The 23,806-nt window shown below is 41.1% G+C and overlaps 1 protein-coding gene and 1 long non-coding RNA gene across 2 annotated transcripts; both read left to right on the top strand.

Annotated features, from left to right (window-relative positions):
* The first annotated feature begins 7,916 nt into the window (after positions 1 to 7,916).
* Positions 7,917 to 8,530, top strand: LOC140370960 (uncharacterized). The gene is made up of 3 exons (XR_011928420.1): positions 7,917 to 8,123; positions 8,227 to 8,330; positions 8,421 to 8,530. It is a non-coding gene; the product is annotated as an uncharacterized lncRNA (long non-coding RNA).
* A 696-nt stretch (positions 8,531 to 9,226) lies between these two features.
* Positions 9,227 to 23,680, top strand: LOC140371019 (uncharacterized). Its single transcript, XM_072458294.1, has 42 exons — positions 9,227 to 9,308; positions 9,426 to 9,532; positions 9,651 to 9,821; positions 11,082 to 11,225; positions 11,307 to 11,518; positions 11,622 to 11,725; positions 11,816 to 11,934; positions 12,035 to 12,202; positions 12,437 to 12,492; positions 12,591 to 12,703; positions 12,821 to 12,927; positions 13,002 to 13,169; positions 13,293 to 13,498; positions 13,568 to 13,668; positions 13,763 to 13,881; positions 13,952 to 14,107; positions 15,612 to 15,826; positions 15,906 to 15,991; positions 16,088 to 16,218; positions 16,295 to 16,411; positions 16,502 to 16,692; positions 16,755 to 16,846; positions 16,935 to 17,065; positions 17,156 to 17,280; positions 17,362 to 17,488; positions 17,661 to 17,873; positions 17,969 to 18,139; positions 18,215 to 18,361; positions 18,438 to 18,487; positions 18,574 to 18,706; positions 18,781 to 18,863; positions 18,955 to 19,081; positions 19,248 to 19,438; positions 19,529 to 19,619; positions 19,712 to 19,832; positions 19,917 to 20,098; positions 20,175 to 20,330; positions 20,413 to 20,546; positions 20,635 to 20,768; positions 20,844 to 20,938; positions 21,677 to 22,907; positions 23,262 to 23,680. Exons 1-42 carry the CDS (start codon positions 9,227 to 9,229, stop codon positions 23,360 to 23,362), a joined length of 6,708 nt encoding a protein of 2,235 aa, XP_072314395.1. The 3' UTR covers positions 23,363 to 23,680.
* Positions 23,681 to 23,806: the final 126 nt, after the last annotated feature.

Genomic DNA, 23,806 nt, shown 5'->3' on the forward strand with positions numbered 1-23,806 from the left:
GTTCAAAGGAATGTACAATGATGTACAACTGTTGCTCAAGTTCTGTTGTCTTATACTTTCAGAGACTCTGCCTTTGAGAAAAGTTCAACCTCTGTTCCTCATTTTCTATCACGTGGTGTGAGATCCAACTTAAATGCTCTGAGAGCCAGATTTTCTCGTAAGTACAAAGTTCAACAATACAACACCCCAGTCCCACCAAAGGGGCGGGGGGGGGGGGGGGGGGGGGACAAACAAGAAGTAATATTGTGTTTATGTATGACTGATGATGTAATGACACAATTGTTTTGGATTCTGTCCTTTTGCAGGTTGTTCAATTCCAGCTTCATTTGTGGTAAGTTTGTTTCATTTACCAATGCCTCTAGCATTGACGGGTCCGATGCCTTGAATGTTCACTAATCTCATTTCTGACATGTAAAATAGGATCAGTTGGTTGTAACTCTTATAGGCTTGTAACATTTCATACACTTATAGTAAATCATGTTTGTTTGTTTTTCAACAGTGCAAAAAGACCAAAGTAAATGGTAAGTTTGAAAAACACAGACATTTCAACTGTGGTTCAGATAGGTATACTCCCTCGATAACATATCATTAATATCATTTTACAGAAGCCTTGACCTGTGCTGGTGTGAATGGGTAAGTCACTTGCTGGTCTTTAAGCCGACTTCAAAAATGACATGTTGTTATATTTAACACAAACTTTTTTTTGTAACTATTTAGCTCACGAGCGGAACAAACACATTCACCAGACGCATCGGAAGAGACCATATGCAACTACACAGTCCTTGAGCATGCCTGTTCTTCTGTAAGAATGACAGATTTAAACTGTTACATCAAACATGGGCTAACATGCATAACCTCTAAACACTGTGTCCCTTTCAAATGATGTTCTTTTTAGGCCAAAAATATCACAGCTAACAACCTAGCCATGCTCCTGAAATGCTCAACGAATGATACAATGGTATACCCAGAGGTCTGGAAGCTTCTCTTCCAGAAATCTTCACCGGTTCTTGGTGCAGCTCTCGATATGTTCTCCACCATGGTGAGTCTCTTTTCCTTGCTCCACATAAGAAGCATCTTTCATTGCAAGGACACTTTTGATGTGATGCTTCATTTTCGGCAGGTTGGCAACAAGAGCTTTCCATCCTTGTCATCTGCTCTTGAAGCAATCGGAGAGATACAAATCTCAAGCTTTGACCAGGAACAGCTCAAAAATCAGACCTTCATTGGAAAGTGGTTCCAAACAGATATCCGTCCATTTTTAGCCAGGCCATCGCGCAACTTCCTCTTTTGTCTCAGCTCAAAGAACTTCAGCTGCTCCAGCTACCATGCTATGTAAGCCGCAATCTTATGGAACACTTCCAAGCAATGTACAAGTGCTGATGATCCATCAATAAATTCACCTTATTTACTCCAAAATTCTCATGTCACATTATAGCATCCGAGCCTTCAGCGCCCAAAAAACATCCACGGACCAACAAACAGCGCCAGCTCTTTTCACCCATCTGATCAAACCATTCCTTTCGAGGAATGACCGATCTGGTAAGGAATGATGCTCAAAGCAATTCTCTCGATTGTGGAGAGACAACATAGCTTTAAAGACTACATGTAATCAAAACAAAATCTTTGCAGATCCTGGCTGCCGCTCATCATCTCCAGATAGCAGACGTTGGGTGCAGGACAATTTAGGCGGCTTCGCTGGATTTGCGACACTGCAGGATTTGCAAAGCCTCAATCCAAACATTTCCCTTGTAAGTACTGAATGCAGAAGAAGTGCCCATGCGGCCATGAAACATTGCCAATGATTAATCGTTGTTCTTCTTTGAATCATGGCTGGCCTCGTTTTTTCAGGAGGAGACGTTGACTGTTCTGACCGCTACTCAGGTAGCACAGCTGACTCTGAGCTCGGGTGCCCTGAATGACACACGCACAATTGGCCTGGTATTTGACCGACTAGAGGAAGGAGATGGCCTGGAAAATGTAGACCAGTTTTACAGAGAACTGGAGGCTGGAGGACCGGTAGGCTATTTCTCAACACTGTGGACCAAGAGAGTGTTGTCCAATATTGTAGTCAAAAGTTGAACAATTATCTAAATGTCATTGTTGACTTTGACAGTTGCCTGATTTGGAACCTGCTGCCCGAGATCTCTGTATGAATCGTACATTTACCATCATCAGCACCTTTTTCGGTGCCTTTGGACCTCTAGAGTGGCAACACTGGTTCCTTGTGAGACTGACGCCTGTCCTTCCAAGCTTCCGCCCACAGATGCTCAGAAAAGCTACGGGCCACCTAAACTGCACAAACTATCGTATTGTGTAAGTGCCACTAATACAATCAAAAGCAAAAATTGCTCATGTGTACTTAGGATGTACACGCAGTAATACACACCTGCTTTGCCTTTTACAGTGTCAGAGGACTGGGCAGAAGTGTCAACAAAATGCCTGCGCAAGCACAACGGACACTCAAAAACGTCATGCTGGAATACCTGAAGAACCCTCAAAATATGATCACCAAACCAGGTAAGGGATGAGAGTAAACTAGTCATATTCACCTGTGAAAGTCTGTCCTGAACTGAGATTATGGAAAAATGCCCCACTCAATGGAGAGATGCTAATATAAACTCAATACCTTGCTAGAATGCAAAAGGGGCATTGAGACGGACACTGAATGGCTGGAACAAAACCTTGGCCCATTTAAGGAGTACGTGACCTACTCTGAGATCAGATTCTTCAATCTCTCTGAGGTAATCCATGGATTATATGCATTATTTAGCATGCACAAGACCAAGATCTATGTAAATCATTTCTTTTGTCAAGTTTATGGTAGAACCTATCAAACATCTACGTTGTTTGTACCACCAGGTGGAAATTGTGGGATCTCTGTCGCCAAATCAAAAGGCAGAGCTTCTTCTGGATCCAGAGAGCGGCGCTTTGGAGGACGAGGCTCTAGTCAGGACAGTGTTGGAGAGCATCACAGAGTCGCCTGAAAGACTTGAACAGTTCTTTGGGGTCTTTTCAAACAACACAGTGCAGGTAACATTCTTTTATACCTAAATGATTAAATGTGGATGGCAATGAAGACACACCAACTGTATTGTATGGAGTGTCCAAGTGCAGTACAAACACTTTGGTGCCGTCCTAATTTTTCAAACTGAAATCTGTTGGTTACAGAGAAACATCACTCACATCCAAAATCAAAGTGTAAGAGACACAATGTTAAATCTGACCTGGACAGCCCTCCTTCCAAGGCTTGAAGAGTTTGAGCTCCAAGACTATGAAAGGTGGTTCGGCTTGTTCTTGTTTCCTTTGATACCAAGCTTCCAAAGTGAACAACTGCAGCGCATCCCTACAAACATCAGCTGTGAATCATATGCGGCCATGTAAGTGCCAGTGTTTTTGAAACAAAGCTGTTCAAAGGAATGTACAATGATGTACAACTGTTGCTCAAGTTCTGTTGTCTTATACTTTCAGAGACTCTGCCTTTGAGAAAAGTTCAACCTCTGTTCCTCATTTTCTATCACGTGGTGTGAGATCCAACTTAAATGCTCTGAGAGCCAGATTTTCTCGTAAGTACAAAGTTCAACAATACAACACCCCAGTCCCACCAAAGGGGCGGGGGGGGGACAAACAAGAAGTAATATTGTGTTTATGTATGACTGATGATGTAATGACACAATTGTTTTGGATTCTGTCCTTTTGCAGGTTGTTCAATTCCAGCTTCATTTGTGGTAAGTTTGTTTCATTTACCAACGCCTCTAGCATTGACGGTTCCGATGCCTTGAATGTTCGCTAATCTCATTTCTGACATGTAAAATAGGATCAGTTGGTTGTAACTCTTATAGGCTTGTAACATTTCATACACTTATAGTAAATCATGTTTGTTTGTTTTTCAACAGTGCAAAAAGACCAAAGTAAATGGTAAGTTTGAAAAACACAGACATTTCAACTGTGGTTCAGATAGGTATACTCCCTCGATAACATATCATTAATATCATTTTACAGAAGCCTTGATCTGTGCTGGTGTGAATGGGTAAGTCACTTGCTGGTCTTTAAGCCGACTTCAAAAATGACATGTTGTTATATTTAACACAAACTTTTTTTTGTAACTATTTAGCTCACGAGCGGAACAAACACATTCACCAGACGCATCGGAAGAGACCATATGCAACTACACAGTCCTTGAGCATGCCTGTTCTTCTGTAAGAATGACAGATTTAAACTGTTACATCAAACATGGGCTAACATGCATAACCTCTAAACACTGTGTCCCTTTCAAATGATGTTCTTTTTAGGCCAAAAATATCACAGCTAACAACCTAGCCATGCTCCTGAAATGCTCAACGAATGATACAATGGTATACCCAGAGGTCTGGAAGCTTCTCTTCCAGAAATCTTCACCGGTTCTTGGTGCAGCTCTCGATATGTTCTCCACCATGGTGAGTCTCTTTTCCTTGCTCCACATAAGAAGCATCTTCCATTGCAAGGACACTTTTGATGTGATGCTTCATTTTCGGCAGGTTGGCAACAAGAGCTTTCCATCCTTGTCATCTGCTCTTGAAGCAATCGGAGAGATACAAATCTCAAGCTTTGACCAGGAACAGCTCAAAAATCAGACCTTCATTGGAAAGTGGTTCCAAACAGATATCCGTCCATTTTTAGCCAGGCCATCGCGCAACTTCCTCTTTTGTCTCAGCTCAAAGAACTTCAGCTGCTCCAGCTACCATGCTATGTAAGCCGCAATCTTATGGAACACTTCCAAGCAATGTACAAGTGCTGATGATCCATCAATAAATTCACCTTATTTACTCCAAAATTCTCATGTCACATTATAGCATCCGAGCCTTCAGCGCCCAAAAAACATCCACGGACCAACAAACAGCGCCAGCTCTTTTCACCCATCTGATCAAACCATTCCTTTCGAGGAATGACCGATCTGGTAAGGGATGATGCTCAAAGCAATTCTCTCGATTGTGGAGAGACAACATAGCTTTAAAGACTACATGTAATCAAAACAAAATCTTTGCAGATCCTGGCTGCCGCTCATCATCTCCAGATAGCAGACGTTGGGTGCAGGACAATTTAGGCGGCTTCGCTGGATTTGCGACACTGCAGGATTTGCAAAGCCTCAATCCAAACATTTCCCTTGTAAGTACTGAATGCAGAAGAAGTGCCCATGCGGCCATGAAACATTGCCAATGATTAATCGTTGTTCTTCTTTGAATCATGGCTGGCCTCGTTTTTTCAGGAGGAGACGTTGACTGTTCTGACCGCTACTCAGGTAGCACAGCTGACTCTGAGCTCGGGTGCCCTGAATGACACACGCACAATTGGCCTGGTATTTGACCGACTAGAGGAAGGAGATGGCCTGGAAAATGTAGACCAGTTTTACAGAGAACTGGAGGCTGGAGGACCGGTAGGCTATTTCTCAACACTGTGGACCAAGAGAGTGTTGTCCAATATTGTAGTCAAAAGTTGAACAATTATCTAAATGTCATTGTTGACTTTGACAGTTGCCTGATTTGGAACCTGCTGCCCGAGATCTCTGTATGAATCGTACATTTACCATCATCAGCACCTTTTTCGGTGCCTTTGGACCTCTAGAGTGGCAACACTGGTTCCTTGTGAGACTGACGCCTGTCCTTCCAAGCTTCCGCCCACAGATGCTCAGAAAAGCTACGGGCCACCTAAACTGCACAAACTATCGTATTGTGTAAGTGCCACTAATACAATCAAAAGCAAAAATTGCTCATGTGTACTTAGGATGTACACGCAGTAATACACACCTGCTTTGCCTTTTACAGTGTCAGAGGACTGGGCAGAAGTGTCAACAAAATGCCTGCGCAAGCACAACGGACACTCAAAAACGTCATGCTGGAATACCTGAAGAACCCTCAAAATATGATCACCAAACCAGGTAAGGGATGAGAGTAAACTAGTCATATTCACCTGTGAAAGTCTGTCCTGAACTGAGATTATGGAAAAATGCCCCACTCAATGGAGAGATGCTAATATAAACTCAATACCTTGCTAGAATGCAAAAGGGGCATTGAGACGGACACTGAATGGCTGGAACAAAACCTTGGCCCATTTAAGGAGTACGTGACCTACTCTGAGATCAGATTCTTCAATCTCTCTGAGGTAATCCATGGATTGTATGCATTATTTAGCATGCACAAGACCAAGATCTATGTAAATCATTTCTTTTGTCAAGTTTACGGTAGAACCTATCAAACATCTACGTTGTTTGTACCACCAGGTGGAAATTGTGGGATCTCTGTCGCCAAATCAAAAGGCAGAGCTTCTTCTGGATCCAGAGAGCGGCGCTTTGGAGGACGAGGCTCTAGTCAGGACAGTGTTGGAGAGCCTCACAGAGTCGCCTGAAAGACTTGAACAGTTCTTTGGGGTCTTTTCAAACAACACAGTGCAGGTAACATTCTTTTATACCTAAATGATTAAATGTGGATGGCAATGAAGACACACCAACTGTATTGTATGGAGTGTCCAAGTGCAGTACAAACACTTTGGTGCCGTCCTAATTTTTCAAACTGAAATCTGTTGGTTACAGAGAAACATCACTCACATCCAAAATCAAAGTGTAAGAGACACAATGTTAAATCTGACCTGGACAGCCCTCCTTCCAAGGCTTGAAGAGTTTGAGCTCCAAGACTATGAAAGGTGGTTCGGCTTGTTCTTGTTTCCTTTGATACCAAGCTTCCAAAGTGAACAACTGCAGCGCATCCCTACAAACATCAGCTGTGAATCATATGCGGCCATGTAAGTGCCAGTGTTTTTGAAACAAAGCTGTTCAAAGGAATGTACAATGATGTACAACTGTTGCTCAAGTTCTGTTGTCTTATACTTTCAGAGACTCTGCCTTTGAGAAAAGTTCAACCTCTGTTCCTCATTTTCTATCACGTGGTGTGAGATCCAACTTAAATGCTCTGAGAGCCAGATTTTCTCGTAAGTACAAAGTTCAACAATACAACACCCCAGTCCCACCAAAGGGGCGGGGGGGGGGGACAAACAAGAAGTAATATTGTGTTTATGTATGACTGATGATGTAATGACACAATTGTTTTGGATTCTGTCCTTTTGCAGGTTGTTCAATTCCAGCTTCATTTGTGGTAAGTTTGTTTCATTTACCAACGCCTCTAGCATTGACGGTTCCGATGCCTTGAATGTTCGCTAATCTCATTTCTGACATGTAAAATAGGATCAGTTGGTTGTAACTCTTATAGGCTTGTAACATTTCATACACTTATAGTAAATCATGTTTGTTTGTTTTTCAACAGTGCAAAAAGACCAAAGTAAATGGTAAGTTTGAAAAACACAGACATTTCAACTGTGGTTCAGATAGGTATACTCCCTCGATAACATATCATTAATATCATTTTACAGAAGCCTTGACCTGTGCTGGTGTGAATGGGTAAGTCACTTGCTGGTCTTTAAGCCGACTTCAAAAATGACATGTTGTTATATTTAACACAAACTTTTTTTTTGTAACTATTTAGCTCACGAGCGGAACAAACACATTCACCAGACGCATCGGAAGAGACCATATGCAACTACACAGTCCTTGAGCATGCCTGTTCTTCTGTAAGAATGACAGATTTAAACTGTTACATCAAACATGGGCTAACATGCATAACCTCTAAACACTGTGTCCCTTTCAAATGATGTTCTTTTTAGGCCAAAAATATCACAGCTAACAACCTAGCCATGCTCCTGAAATGCTCAACGAATGATACAATGGTATACCCAGAGGTCTGGAAGCTTCTCTTCCAGAAATCTTCACCGGTTCTTGGTGCAGCTCTCGATATGTTCTCCACCATGGTGAGTCTCTTTTCCTTGCTCCACATAAGAAGCATCTTCCATTGCAAGGACACTTTTGATGTGATGCTTCATTTTCGGCAGGTTGGCAACAAGAGCTTTCCATCCTTGTCATCTGCTCTTGAAGCAATCGGAGAGATACAAATCTCAAGCTTTGACCAGGAACAGCTCAAAAATCAGACCTTCATTGGAAAGTGGTTCCAAACAGATATCCGTCCATTTTTAGCCAGGCCATCGCGCAACTTCCTCTTTTGTCTCAGCTCAAAGAACTTCAGCTGCTCCAGCTACCATGCTATGTAAGCCGCAATCTTATGGAACACTTCCAAGCAATGTACAAGTGCTGATGATCCATCAATAAATTCACCTTATTTACTCCAAAATTCTCATGTCACATTATAGCATCCGAGCCTTCAGCGCCCAAAAAACATCCATGGACCAACAAACAGCGCCAGCTCTTTTCACCCATCTGATCAAACCATTCCTTTCGAGGAATGACCGATCTGGTAAGGAATGATGCTCAAAGCAATTCTCTCGATTGTGGAGAGACAACATAGCTTTAAAGACTACATGTAATCAAAACAAAATCTTTGCAGATCCTGGCTGCCGCTCATCATCTCCAGATAGCAGACGTTGGGTGCAGGACAATTTAGGCGGCTTCGCTGGATTTGCGACACTGCAGGATTTGCAAAGCCTCAATCCAAACATTTCCCTTGTAAGTACTGAATGCAGAAGAAGTGCCCATGCGGCCATGAAACATTGCCAATGATTAATCGTTGTTCTTCTTTGAATCATGGCTGGCCTCGTTTTTTCAGGAGGAGACGTTGACTGTTCTGACCGCTACTCAGGTAGCACAGCTGACTCTGAGCTCGGGTGCCCTGAATGACACACGCACAATTGGCCTGGTATTTGACCGACTAGAGGAAGGAGATGGCCTGGAAAATGTAGACCAGTTTTACAGAGAACTGGAGGCTGGAGGACCGGTAGGCTATTTCTCAACACTGTGGACCAAGAGAGTGTTGTCCAATATTGTAGTCAAAAGTTGAACAATTATCTAAATGTCATTGTTGACTTTGACAGTTGCCTGATTTGGAACCTGCTGCCCGAGATCTCTGTATGAATCGTACATTTACCATCATCAGCACCTTTTTCGGTGCCTTTGGACCTCTAGAGTGGCAACACTGGTTCCTTGTGAGACTGACGCCTGTCCTTCCAAGCTTCCGCCCACAGATGCTCAGAAAAGCTACGGGCCACCTAAACTGCACAAACTATCGTATTGTGTAAGTGCCACTAATACAATCAAAAGCAAAAATTGCTCATGTGTACTTAGGATGTACACGCAGTAATACACACCTGCTTTGCCTTTTACAGTGTCAGAGGACTGGGCAGAAGTGTCAACAAAATGCCTGCGCAAGCACAACGGACACTCAAAAACGTCATGCTGGAATACCTGAAGAACCCTCAAAATATGATCACCAAACCAGGTAAGGGATGAGAGTAAACTAGTCATATTCACCTGTGAAAGTCTGTCCTGAACTGAGATTATGGAAAAATGCCCCACTCAATGGAGAGATGCTAATATAAACTCAATACCTTGCTAGAATGCAAAAGGGGCATTGAGACGGACACTGAATGGCTGGAACAAAACCTTGGCCCATTTAAGGAGTACGTGACCTACTCTGAGATCAGATTCTTCAATCTCTCTGAGGTAATCCATGGATTATATGCATTATTTAGCATGCACAAGACCAAGATCTATGTAAATCATTTCTTTTGTCAAGTTTATGGTAGAACCTATCAAACATCTACGTTGTTTGTACCACCAGGTGGAAATTGTGGGATCTCTGTCGCCAAATCAAAAGGCAGAGCTTCTTCTGGATCCAGAGAGCGGCGCTTTGGAGGACGAGGCTCTAGTCAGGACAGTGTTGGAGAGCATCACAGAGTCGCCTGAAAGACTTGAACAGTTCTTTGGGGTCTTTTCAAACAACACAGTGCAGGTAACATTCTTTTATACCTAAATGATTAAATGTGGATGGCAATGAAGACACACCAACTGTATTGTATGGAGTGTCCAAGTGCAGTACAAACACTTTGGTGCCGTCCTAATTTTTCAAACTGAAATCTGTTGGTTACAGAGAAACATCACTCACATCCAAAATCAAAGTGTAAGAGACACAATGTTAAATCTGACCTGGACAGCCCTCCTTCCAAGGCTTGAAGAGTTTGAGCTCCAAGACTATGAAAGGTGGTTCGGCTTGTTCTTGTTTCCTTTGATACCAAGCTTCCAAAGTGAACAACTGCAGCGCATCCCTACAAACATCAGCTGTGAATCATATGCGGCCATGTAAGTGCCAGTGTTTTTGAAACAAAGCTGTTCAAAGGAATGTACAATGATGTACAACTGTTGCTCAAGTTCTGTTGTCTTATACTTTCAGAGACTCTGCCTTTGAGAAAAGTTCAACCTCTGTTCCTCATTTTCTATCACGTGGTGTGAGATCCAACTTAAATGCTCTGAGAGCCAGATTTTCTCGTAAGTACAAAGTTCAACAATACAACACCCCAGTCCCACCAAAGGGGCGGGGGGGGGGACAAACAAGAAGTAATATTGTGTTTATGTATGACTGATGATGTAATGACACAATTGTTTTGGATTCTGTCCTTTTGCAGGTTGTTCAATTCCAGCTTCATTTGTGGTAAGTTTGTTTCATTTACCAACGCCTCTAGCATTGACGGTTCAGATGCCTTGAATGTTCACTAATCTCATTTCTGACATGTAAAATAGGATCAGTTGGTTGTAACTCTTATAGGCTTGTAACATTTCATACACTTATAGTAAATCATGTTTGTTTGTTTTTCAACAGTGCAAAAAGACCAAAGTAAATGGTAAGTTTGAAAAACACAGACATTTCAACTGTGGTTCAGATAGGTATACTCCCTCGATAACATATCATTAATATCATTTTACAGAAGCCTTGATCTGTGCTGGTGTGAATGGGTAAGTCACTTGCTGGTCTTTAAGCCGACTTCAAAAATGACATGTTGTTATATTTAACACAAACTTTTTTTTGTAACTATTTAGCTCACGAGCGGAACAAACACATTCACCAGACGCATCGGAAGAGACCATATGCAACTACACAGTCCTTGAGCATGCCTGTTCTTCTGTAAGAATGACAGATTTAAACTGTTACATCAAACATGGGCTAACATGCATAACCTCTAAACACTGTGTCCCTTTCAAATGATGTTCTTTTTAGGCCAAAAATATCACAGCTAACAACCTAGCCATGCTCCTGAAATGCTCAACGAATGATACAATGGTATACCCAGAGGTCTGGAAGCTTCTCTTCCAGAAATCTTCACCGGTTCTTGGTGCAGCTCTCGATATGTTCTCCACCATGGTGAGTCTCTTTTCCTTGCTCCACATAAGAAGCATCTTCCATTGCAAGGACACTTTTGATGTGATGCTTCATTTTCGGCAGGTTGGCAACAAGAGCTTTCCATCCTTGTCATCTGCTCTTGAAGCAATCGGAGAGATACAAATCTCAAGCTTTGACCAGGAACAGCTCAAAAATCAGACCTTCATTGGAAAGTGGTTCCAAACAGATATCCGTCCATTTTTAGCCAGGCCATCGCGCAACTTCCTCTTTTGTCTCAGCTCAAAGAACTTCAGCTGCTCCAGCTACCATGCTATGTAAGCCGCAATCTTATGGAACACTTCCAAGCAATGTACAAGTGCTGATGATCCATCAATAAATTCACCTTATTTACTCCAAAATTCTCATGTCACATTATAGCATCCGAGCCTTCAGCGCCCAAAAAACATCCACGGACCAACAAACAGCGCCAGCTCTTTTCACCCATCTGATCAAACCATTCCTTTCGAGGAATGACCGATCTGGTAAGGAATGATGCTCAAAGCAATTCTCTCGATTGTGGAGAGACAACATAGCTTTAAAGACTACATGTAATCAAAACAAAATCTTTGCAGATCCTGGCTGCCGCTCATCATCTCCAGATAGCAGACGTTGGGTGCAGGACAATTTAGGCGGCTTCGCTGGATTTGCGACACTGCAGGATTTGCAAAGCCTCAATCCAAACATTTCCCTTGTAAGTACTGAATGCAGAAGAAGTGCCCATGCGGCCATGAAACATTGCCAATGATTAATCGTTGTTCTTCTTTGAATCATGGCTGGCCTCGTTTTTTCAGGAGGAGACGTTGACTGTTCTGACCGCTACTCAGGTAGCACAGCTGACTCTGAGCTCGGGTGCCCTGAATGACACACGCACAATTGGCCTGGTATTTGACCGACTAGAGGAAGGAGATGGCCTGGAAAATGTAGACCAGTTTTACAGAGAACTGGAGGCTGGAGGACCGGTAGGCTATTTCTCAACACTGTGGACCAAGAGAGTGTTGTCCAATATTGTAGTCAAAAGTTGAACAATTATCTAAATGTCATTGTTGACTTTGACAGTTGCCTGATTTGGAACCTGCTGCCCGAGATCTCTGTATGAATCGTACATTTACCATCATCAGCACCTTTTTCGGTGCCTTTGGACCTCTAGAGTGGCAACACTGGTTCCTTGTGAGACTGACGCCTGTCCTTCCAAGCTTCCGCCCACAGATGCTCAGAAAAGCTACGGGCCACCTAAACTGCACAAACTATCGTATTGTGTAAGTGCCACTAATACAATCAAAAGCAAAAATTGCTCATGTGTACTTAGGATGTACACGCAGTAATACACACCTGCTTTGCCTTTTACAGTGTCAGAGGACTGGGCAGAAGTGTCAACAAAATGCCTGCGCAAGCACAACGGACACTCAAAAACGTCATGCTGGAATACCTGAAGAACCCTCAAAATATGATCACCAAACCAGGTAAGGGATGAGAGTAAACTAGTCATATTCACCTGTGAAAGTCTGTCCTGAACTGAGATTATGGAAAAATGCCCCACTCAATGGAGAGATGCTAATATAAACTCAATACCTTGCTAGAATGCAAAAGGGGCATTGAGACGGACACTGAATGGCTGGAACAAAACCTTGGCCCATTTAAGGAGTATTTGACATACACAGAAATCCAGAGCTTTAATCTGACTGAGGTAAATAAGAGTTATTTTTTTAATTGTAAATGATTTTTAAAGAAATTCACATATTTCTGTAAATTCTTTTTCAGGTTAGAATTGTCGATCTTTCAGCAGAACAAATGGCAGATTCCCTCCTTGAACCGACCAATCTGTCAAATGAGACTTTAGTCAGGGATATTTTAAAAACATTCTCGGAATCATCAAACACACAAAACCTGGCATCATTCTTTGCTAAATTTGTCACTGGCGCTTCACTGGTGAGTCTTTTCATTGCTTTCAACATATTTTTAGTATGAATTCAAGCACAAAATTATTATTATTATTATTATTGAAATTTGTAAACATAGTAATGTCTAAAAATTGTTACTGTCATTTTCCAGAAAAATCTTACTATCATTGAGCCACGAATCAGGGACATAATGCTCAATCTAACATTATCCACACTTGGCCCACAACTGACATTGCTGAACGCTGAAGATGTCAAACTTTGGTTCCAAGTGTATCTACCATTATTTCTTCCAAGCATTGACTCAAACACATTTGAAGTAATTCCTCAAAATATCAGCTGTGATTCTTACCAACATATGTGAGTAAAACATCTAAACTGTCAAAATGTTTGTCCCGTGATGTATTTAAGTTGTATGTCTCTTTGTAGCATAAAAGGATGCAGCAGTGTGTTTGCTCAGCTCTCTGACATGCAAACACAAAACGTATACACCTTTTCAAGAGGTTATCTATCAGGACGTGCATCATCTGGTAATTCAAATCAGAAATGTCATGAATATTGTCTTAAATGCCTGTATTATTGGAAACATGTTTGTATTTATTCATGTTTTATTTTCTTTTGTAGGCTTTTCATGTGTAGATTCCAATAATGATGACAGAATTTGGCTTGAGAAAAACATAGCTGGATTCAGAACACATGCATCTTACAAAGACCTTCTGACATTTAAGAAAGATTTTAAGGGAGTAAGTTGCATTGCCTGTTGAAATTACAATTGTTATCTCACCAATCGTAACTTTGTTTTCTCCTTTTTAGGTGGAAGTTCTAGATCTTCTTACCTTCGGTCAGATAGTTGAGCTTGCAGCCACCCCGACACAGCTCCATAGTAGAGACGATGTAACAAAGGTTATGGGTGTGATAAAACCTGAAGATTTGGGTCATTTCTTCGATGGAGTGTCACCAGCCATACAGGTACAAACTTATAAAAAGCCTAGAAAGCAAATGACGTCAGTTATATTTTGACTCTTGTGTCAAAGATATTTGTAGCCTTGCCTATGAATTTATTAGCAGTAAATAGCAAATTTGTCATGCCTATAGACATGCATTTCGCGCAGTTTTCACACTTGATCCGATGGGAGTAAAATCGATGTGAGCGCGCAAGTGCACTTCCTGTCCTTTTCAAATCAAAATCTCAGTCACACTTCAGCCCCGCATCTGAGACTTACGTGTGAAATAGCATTAAAAAAACACAAACACACACACACACACAATACACGCTTGGGCTAAATGTAAATGTGAGGGAATGAAATGAGCGTTTACATGTGGTGCTTAACATATCCAACAAATTACCTGGCCATTCCAACTGTCTGAATCAATCTTCTTTCTTTGTATTTCGATGGAGTCAGTGCTCCAAACTTCAGATTTAATGAAATATTTATACAAATCTCCCGTTATTTTCTTCTCGTTTTTAACATTAATATAACATACATGATCCTTGGTTTTTACCCGACACGTTTCTGTCCAAGCCGCTGACACACTGCTTCCACATTGGGACGCGCTGCCCTCTGCTGGTGAGTGGTGTACTGCACCTCAGTCTGCTTCCTGTCATTTCACCTGTGACGTCATAGCACTGTCGTTTCCCTGCTTTTGTTTACTGTTTTGTAATTTTATTTTGAAAAAACTTTAAAAAAAAAAAAATCTTGTGATACTAAGTTAATCTCTGCTGATTTTTGTTGTCAAAAACTGTAAAAATGTATAACCTCGTTCTTTATTTTCAGTTCTCTATCATCACTTCTTTGTTGTTGATGATAATTAATAATGTTCAGACTAAAATGTGTAAATACAATCTTAGTTTGATGTCAATGGGCATACATAGCATTAGTTAAAGCTAATTTTAGGTAGCCTTGTTTATGTCCACCACAAACTTTCCCCTCGAAACTAAACTAAACTAAAATAAATAGCTTTTCCTACCAGTTTGATAACTCTTCATATCAAAATGGTAACTGTAAATGGACATTTTCGCTGAAAAAAAGGCAATATTGTTATTACTTCTACATACTGTAAAAATATTGTACAATTCATGATGTATAATGTTTTCTATAATTATTTTTGTTTAATTAAGATAAGATAATCCTATCCTTTATTGTCCACACATTATTGTACACAAATTTCATTGATACACCGCAGGTAGATACAGAGGAAAAGGACAGATAACAGATTATAGGAAGTTTATAAAACACTCTTAATAGAAGAATTCTTATAAACAAAAACTCCTATAGACAAAACCTCCCATTTCCCAAAAAGGGATGGAGGGGAAAAATTAGGATGTCCGCCAGGATAACGTGACAATCTCCGGGTAAGACGATTGTTTCCCCCTCAGTTTCATGAGTTCCTCCTTTGTTTATGTTATGTGTTATGTGTTATAATTATGTGTTACTAAATCCAAAGGAATGACATTGTTTCCTAATCTCAATAGATGCACCAAGCCAACTACACAGAAGAGGTCACGTCTGCCCTTCTTCAGACAGCATTAGACAAGGGCAATTTATCCTCTCCATCAATCAGCGACCAGGACTATGTGTTCTGGCTGGACGCTCGTCTGAAACCTCTTCTTGTTAATCTCTCATCCTCGCTCGTGACACCATTGTTCGACACTGTGAAAAGCCGGTCTTGCGATACCAGCCAGCACATGTGAGATTTGTATTTATATATTCAGTTCATTGTCCAGTTAAACACAATCGCAACATTTAAATATCATAATCGCATTTAGGAACACATTACTGGACACTCTACGTGCAACAATGAGCCAAACCACTCAAGAGGAAATCAGCAAAAACATCTATCTTTCCCTCCAGGGTATGTACAGTTGTTTACCGTCAAAAATGTGTACTATATGTAAGAAAAGTAAGAAACGGTCTTATCTTTTTGTCTTTTTTGTCTTGTTTTTTTAAGCAGGACCGACTCCAATCAGGTGTTATGAGACGGGAAGCTTTTATATCTTCATGAAAACAACTTTCCTCAGTTTTGACTTGCCAAACGTGTCCATGTTCCTGTCTTTGCTGCCAGAAGAACGCAAAGCAGAGGTACTGTTGTGTTTTAAAAAGTCTACTTCAAATATTCAAGATTTTTGTTCAAGTCTGAGCTTACTTTTCTTTACAGCTTCTTGATACCATCACTACGTCAGAGCTTAATCAGTTTCTCAGTCAATCCAATGGAAACGCTGGCATTTGCGACATCTACAGTCATTACAAGAAGACACCAGAGTTCTTAGAAAAGGTGATTTTTTATTTTTTATTTAACCCCCCCGCCCTTTTATCCTCATACTATTTTCTATTTACTGGTCTCTTAATGATAATTTGCCTACAGGAGGATGTGCCCGATGACGTGAAGTCAGTGACACTTCCTTGCGTTTGGCCCTTGGCTCTGAGCAGCAAAACCAAGTCAGAAGCTGCCCTGTGGTTTGACGTGAGACTGAAAAAATACTTGCCTTTCCTCAACAAGAACCTCATCAGCTCCACTCAAGTGAACGATGCATCTTGCTTCGGTTTCCAAAAACTGTAAGTCCGTAAATAGATTATTATACTCTTATATGTATACAAACTGATCTTTTCTGGCGTAGGGTCTCTGTGATGGGAAATAACTTTACCTACAACAACACTGAGTTTGGAAAAGAAGACGTCTACAACAGTATGAGGGCCTTTTTAACCCCCGGTGAGACTCTACAGCAACAATATGCCATAGACTCTAGAAGAATATGCAATAAATAAAGTGTATTTACTTGTTGTTTTGCTGTTATTAGATTCTGGGATCAAGTGTTACAATGCCACTGATGCAGAACTAAACTCAGAATCATGGTTTGCTGTGTACATCGGCAGCTTTGTTTCATTTGTGACCGAGGGTGATCTTGGTAACTTCATTCCTCCGAGTGAAGTATGTCTGGACTATAACATTTCTTCGTGTTAATTGTGTGGTTTTTTTTTTTGTCTCCTTTTTTGACTGTTTGTCTACTTGTCTTTAAAGGGTCGATTATTCTTTGAGGACCCAGCCAATCTTAAGCTTTTCAACAGCTCAGCCATACCAGAAAATGTCAAAAACTACTACATAACGCTCTTATTTGAAAACAACCCAACATACAGTCTGGTCAGGTAAGTTAACAAGAATAAAGCAAGTCACAAACGAAAGCAAAAATGTATAATACTGTAGTTCTTACCATATTTTTTGTGTAGGCTCCCAGAATCTTTACTGTGCTCATCTGACATCCCAAGTTCAGCATATGTCTCCCTAAACGAATCAGACACGATGCAAATCTTAGTTCGGCTTAATGCATTCTGCAATGGAACAGAAGACCCAGAGGTATGTTATGACATGTTTGAATCCTTATCTTATTTCTCCTGGTGTGTGAAGTCCAGCACTATTCGAGCACTTACAAATTAACCATGAATCTTTAGCACAAAGAAGAAAATAAATATAACAACAGCAAAAAAACCACTGGATATAAATACCTTTTCCATATTCGTGTGTCCAGGTGAATGCGGCGCTGGTGTCCAACATTGAGAACTTCTCTGAGGAGACGTTCACATTCCTGGGCCAAGCCAGTGGTGGCATGAGTCCGGCCCAGATCTCCTCTGTCCCACCTAGTGTGCTCATATCCTCCCTCAACATTTTAGGCTCAGTCAATACCTGGAATACAGAGCAAGCTATGATGATTATTCAAATTATGTCTGCATCAGGCTTCCAGGTGAAGCAAAATATTGTGTTACTATTGTAAAATTCAGATTCTGTTTTTTATTTGACATGTCTTTTTAAACCAAAACACACTACTTTATCAAATAGATCAACACAGGATCATCTCTGAGTTCACTGGGGACCCTTATCCAAGGCCTTTTCGCTCAAAGTATACAAACCATTCCCTCGTCTGAGCTGATAGTTGTCGGCAGGGATGCTACATTTGTGAACCACATGCTCGGAGCGTCACCAGTTGTGCAGGGGGTCTTTGTACAAAAGGTACTAAAGTCATTCAACATAAACCATGCCACTCAATACTGTCTATGACTAACACAGAATCCAAAATCCCCGTAGATCATTTCCGTGGATCAATCTCCAGCCACCGTGGTGCAGAATGTGCCCGATGAATTGGCGACTGAGATCCCACCGACCTCGCTGTCGTTTACACCTGAAACTCTGGACATCAAGCAACTCAACAAAAAGACATGGACACAAGACCAGGTATCTCCAAAAGTTGCATTCATTGCAAGTGACAACAGCAGATGATGCTAATAATTCTTCTTTCTACTTTTCTCAGGCTGCCATGTTTTTTGAAACAGTGTCCACCACAGATTTTGACACAGAGGAGTAAGCTGATCATCTTTATAAAGGCTATGCTAATCTGCTTCTGTCACATGCTTCTGTTATTCAAAGTGTGTTTTTTCTCTCCAAAGGCTTTCTCCATCCGTTCTACAAGGTTTCACATGCACAACCGTACGGAAGGCTTCTAAAACTAAAATCAAGAAGCTTGTCCGTGCCTGTAGGAAAAGGAAAGGCAGGTCTAAAGTTGTCCTAAAGGAGACTCAGGTATATGCCAAATATATTCTTTAAATGAACTCCAAGAACACTATTTTACATTGGTTTTGTAATGTCTTCTTCAGCTGACCTGCATGTACAACCAGCTGAAAGGAGAGCTCAACCAAAACTATGCAGAATATCCCTCAGACCTGCTCATCTACTTTAAGTGAGCATTGACAATTGTATTATTTCATTTACCTCACAGTATCTACAAATATTGTTTTACTTAATCATGTGTATGTGTGTATTTATTATAGTGCCAAAGATGTTGACAAAACCAACTGCAGGTCGTACTTTTCAGCTGTAGGAGCAGCTGACTTTAGTGTTCCCTCAAGAATTTTGAACAAACCTAAGCAAATATTCAGTGAAGGCCAGAGCTGTTTGGTAAGACCACTGTGTACAAAGTAGTAGTTCAATATTTGTAATTTTATATTGATTTTAGTTGCATGTTTTTGGAACTTGGCTTATAAGATTAGACATCAAAGCTAGCAAAATAGTTTAGTTGTTATACTTCACATGTAATACATGGTATGATGTTTTATCTCTCTAGGGAATAAAGGGCACTGAACTGAGCAGAGACAATGTGATGGTCCTGGGGAACTTGGTTTGCACGCTGGACGGTTCTTACATCCAGAACTCTGACCCACACATCTTGGAAAACCTCAAATCTTGTAAAGACTTTTCTGAGAGCCAAGTGACTGCAATGCAGACCCTGCTACTGTCTGGAAAAACACCTTATGGGTAAAACCGCTTTTAACATTTATTGATACAGCTACACATTGTCTGGTGTTGGAATATAATTATTTATTGTCATCATTTATTTCTATACAGAGATGTAGAAACATGGAATGAAGAAACGCTGCAAAAGCTGGATCCTCTACCTTTGTACTTCACAAGCAATGCCTGGGGCAAATTCAAACCCGTATGCATTTTATTTAAGACTCCTTTGTATCAGTATATACTTTCTTTTTCTCAAAATGTTTCTGATTTCAAAATCAATTCCTATTTCTTTAGAGAGCAACGAAAAGGTTTTTGAAGAAATTTATGCCCAAACTGAGGAAGTCCAAGACAAAGAAGAAAAAACTGAAAAAACTTTTCAAACAATGCAGTCCACATAGAGGGAAACGAGGAGCAGGTAAGGCTTATGTTCAGTCTTAGGTTGCATATTTTATTCAGTTCAACATATCTCATAAATACTTTTTTGCCTTTATTTTACAAGGGTGCACTTTGGGTAACATCACCACGGTGTCCATCAATGATGGTTCTTTCCCATTCGGCTATGACCAAACCCAGTTTGATCTGTGCTTGGATGTCCCTGTTCTGAAGGAAAACCTGAACTCCATCTGTGACAGGGTTGATGACGATGACTTCCAAACGATTATACTAAGAAAACTTAATGAGGTAAAACATTATTTTAATGAAGGAAAATCATTTATTGTTTTGAATTACTTTAACTCTGCCTTGTATCCTCTCACAGGCCTACCCTGCTGGTGTTTCTGATGAGAATGTCCAGTTGCTGGCCTCAGTCTCTCGCACGGCCACTCTCAACGACATCTCCAAATGGAACATCACCAGAATAGACACACTGTCAGCTCTCATGAACACTGACAATGGGCCGTGGGAGGAAGCAAAGGTATCCAAAGCAAGAAGTCATCTAGTATGTGTTTTGAAATATATTGACAAAACCATAACATGTTGTTTTGTTTCATTTTTAGAGCAGAGCAGTCATCACCAAGTACCTGAACACACCTGGAAACTCTCTGGGCAACAATGAACTGAATGCTATTGACTCGAACCTGTGTGCATTAGACATCACTGCACTGAAAACCATCACTCCAGACAGCCTCAGGTCCATAGCCATACTCTCCATACACATTCAGAATTAGAACAAACAATATGAATATCTATTAAACTATTTTTTTATTTGCATTGTTTAGAAAGGCCAAATCCCTGAATGTGGCATCGTGTTCACTTGAGCAGAAGAAAGTCTTGTATGAGATCAGTAACATTTCCTTCAGCTCATTAAAGTCCAGTCCATCCTCCTATTTCAACCTAATAAAGAACTACTTAGGTAAAGACGACCCCTTTTGTTCATACTACAGATTCCCTCTTCTTTTTTGTTTTAAATGTTATTTACTTTCTCTAGGTGGAGCCCCTCTGGCAGACATCCAGACACTGTCCACCCAAAACATTAATATGGACATCGGCACCTTCCAGATTCTCGACACGAACGTTACTAAGGTAAGGAATGTTCACTTTTTAATCCATTTTGTAGGCGTAATCCCTCAATTATCCAGGTGCAATCTATAGCAAAAAGGTTAGAAATAGTCTCCTGGAATAAGTTTGAAGATTAGGCATCCTATAGGTTTGGTTCAAGCTCTGGAATAGGATCATGTCATAATTTCAGATGGAGGACAGGAGCCGATATAACTCACTATGAGATTTACTGATATTAAATGAAATATCTTTACACAAATGTTGAACCGTATCATTGTTTGTTTTTATACTGTAGATTGGGTCCACAAAGTTGATGCCAAACTTTTTTTCCAGTTGTTGTTTCATGTGGATAGACCCATTTATGACAGAGATATTAACCATAAACCATGTCAACAAGTCAGTACAGTTGACTTTGACAGTTAAACAGAAAATACTATCAGAGAATTCCAAATGTTTGACCCGGAGCCTATTTTATAAATAATTGCAAGTAAATACAAAGCTGTGGAGATGAAAACAGAAAAGCCTCAAATGCAGGACAACACAGGATTACTCAAACAGACACAAATCAATCAAAATAAAGTTAAGTTTATGATGAAGTAACCAAAGTGTTTTAATATGGTTAAAATCTCACAAATGTTGACAGCATATTTCCTTTTAAAATACGTATTCTGAACATGTATCATAAGTTAAAATATGAGATTGAAATGTAAAAGTGTCAAAACATATTGCTCCTTTGACATTTTGTATGCTGTTATGGCTTAGGAACTGACTGTCAGTGAAGTGCAAAGCCTCTTGGGAAGTAATGTTCCAGACCTGAAGACCTTTGAGAAGGCGCCTGCGGTGGAGACTTGGATCAACCTGCAGCGACAGTCTGATCTGGACACACTCGGTTTGGGTCTTAAAACCACCAGAGTCGACCCAACCACCACCCCTGCATCCAACGCCACCTCCCCTGGATCCAACACCACCCCTGGATCCAACACCACCCCTGGATCCAACACCACCCCTGGATCCAACACCTCCCCTGGATCCAACACCACCTCCCCTGGATCCAACACCACCCCTGGATCCAACACCACCCCTGGATCCAACACCACCCCTGGATCCAACACCACCCCTGGATCCAACACCACCCCAGGATCCAACGCCACCTCCCCTGGATCCAACACCACCCCTGGATCCAACACCACCCCTGGATCCAACACCTCCCCTGGATCCAACACCTCCCCTGGATCCAACACCACCTCCCCTGGATCCAACACCACCCCTGGATCCAACACCTCCCCTGGATCCAACACCTCCCCTGGATCCAACACCTCCCCTGGATCCAACACCACCCCTGGATCCAACACCACCCCTGGATCCAACACCTCCCCTGGATCCAACACCACCTCCCCTGGATCCAACACCTCCCCTGGATCCAACACCTCCCCTGGATCCAACACCACCCCTGGATCCAACACCTCCCCTGGATCCAACACCACCTCTGGATCCAACACCTCCCCTGGATCCAACACCTCCCCTGGATCCAACACCACCCCTGGATCCAACACCACCCCTGGATCCAACACCACCTCCCCTGGATCCAACACCTCCCCTGGATCCAACACCTCCCCTGGATCCAACACCTCCCCTGGATCCAACACCACCCCTGGATCCAACACCACCCCTGGATCCAACACCTCCCCTGGATCCAACACCACCTCCCCTGGATCCAACACCTCCCCTGGATCCAACACCACCTCTGGATCCAACACCTTCCCTGGATCCAACACCACCTCCCCTGAATCCAACACCTCCCCTGGATCCAACACCTCCCCTGGATCCAACACCACCCCTGGATCCAACACCACCCCTGGATCCAACACCACCCCTGGATCCAACACCACCCCTGGATCCAACACCACCCCTGGATCCAACACCACCCCTGGATCCAACACCACCCCTGGATCCAACGCCACCACCTCTTCTGCCACATCCACCACGACACCAGGTAAATACTTTCAGTCCAAGCATCTTTATTGATAAACAAACGAAAATAGGTTCTGTCACCCTCGAGTCGAACGCTATATTATCACAATAGTGGTGATATCACAATATTAAAAGTCATATGCCAAAATGTTTTGTTGCAAGAGAAATCTAAAGAGGCAGAGAAAAATATATTTGATATTCGCCTAATTTAACCCTAATTATATTTATGGAGCTATTATTGCTATTGACAACCACAACAAACCCAGCAGCAACAACAGTAGGTACACAAAAGCAGATTTAGATATATTTATATCTATATAAATATATAATTAAAACCTAACACTAATATTGATATCATATATTTGTATTTTTCTAGCTAACAGCACTTCAAGTCGAGGAGAAGGTCTCAACCATCTGCCCTCATCTCTTTTCATCCTGGCAATGCTGATGAATGTGCTTCAGCTACACCTTGTTTAACTGTGTTTTCTAGCTTGTTTTATGATAATATTTTTCTTGTAATTGTTTCTATTTAATCATGTGTACAAGTATATTATTGTTATCTTATCTTCTTGGGTTTCTCATATTCTCTATTACAATGTATTCCCATGCCAAGACTTCTGATCAAAGGAACCACTATAGGCAAAAATAAAACAAAATCATCAAAATAACAATAATAATAAAATGTAATTAGAATATTTGTAGGAGAAAATGGTTTGCATATCTTAAAATCCTACAATGTAATATTTTAACACCTTTTATGTTCTTAATGTAATGCATTTCCAATGAATCATACAATTAACCATGTATTTTACTTATTAAACCTCACTCCAAACAATTGTGTCTAATTTTGTTTATTTATTTATTTATTTATTTTAACAAATACGGTAACTGAAGGAGACAAAGTTTCATTTATTTTAATTT

Source organism: Eucyclogobius newberryi, unplaced genomic scaffold, assembly GCF_026437365.1.
Source record: "Eucyclogobius newberryi isolate DKJ021-1_F unplaced genomic scaffold, fEucNew1.0.hap1 SCAF_21, whole genome shotgun sequence".
NCBI classification, from domain to species: Eukaryota; Metazoa; Chordata; class Actinopteri; order Gobiiformes; family Gobiidae; genus Eucyclogobius; species Eucyclogobius newberryi.

What these genes read in the sequence shown, in the direction of transcription:
- LOC140371019 (XM_072458294.1), top strand. Translation starts at nt 9,227, where the DNA reads ATGCCTGCGCAAGCACAACGGACACTCAAAAACGTCATGCTGGAATAC. An exon ending in TCGATATGTTCTCCACCATG is followed by an intron (nt 11,226 to 11,306) that starts GTGAGTCTCTTT and finishes CATTTTCGGCAG; the next exon opens with GTTGGCAACAAGAGCTTTCC. An exon ending in CCAACATACAGTCTGGTCAG is followed by an intron (nt 17,281 to 17,361) that starts GTAAGTTAACAA and finishes TTTTTTGTGTAG; the next exon opens with GCTCCCAGAATCTTTACTGT.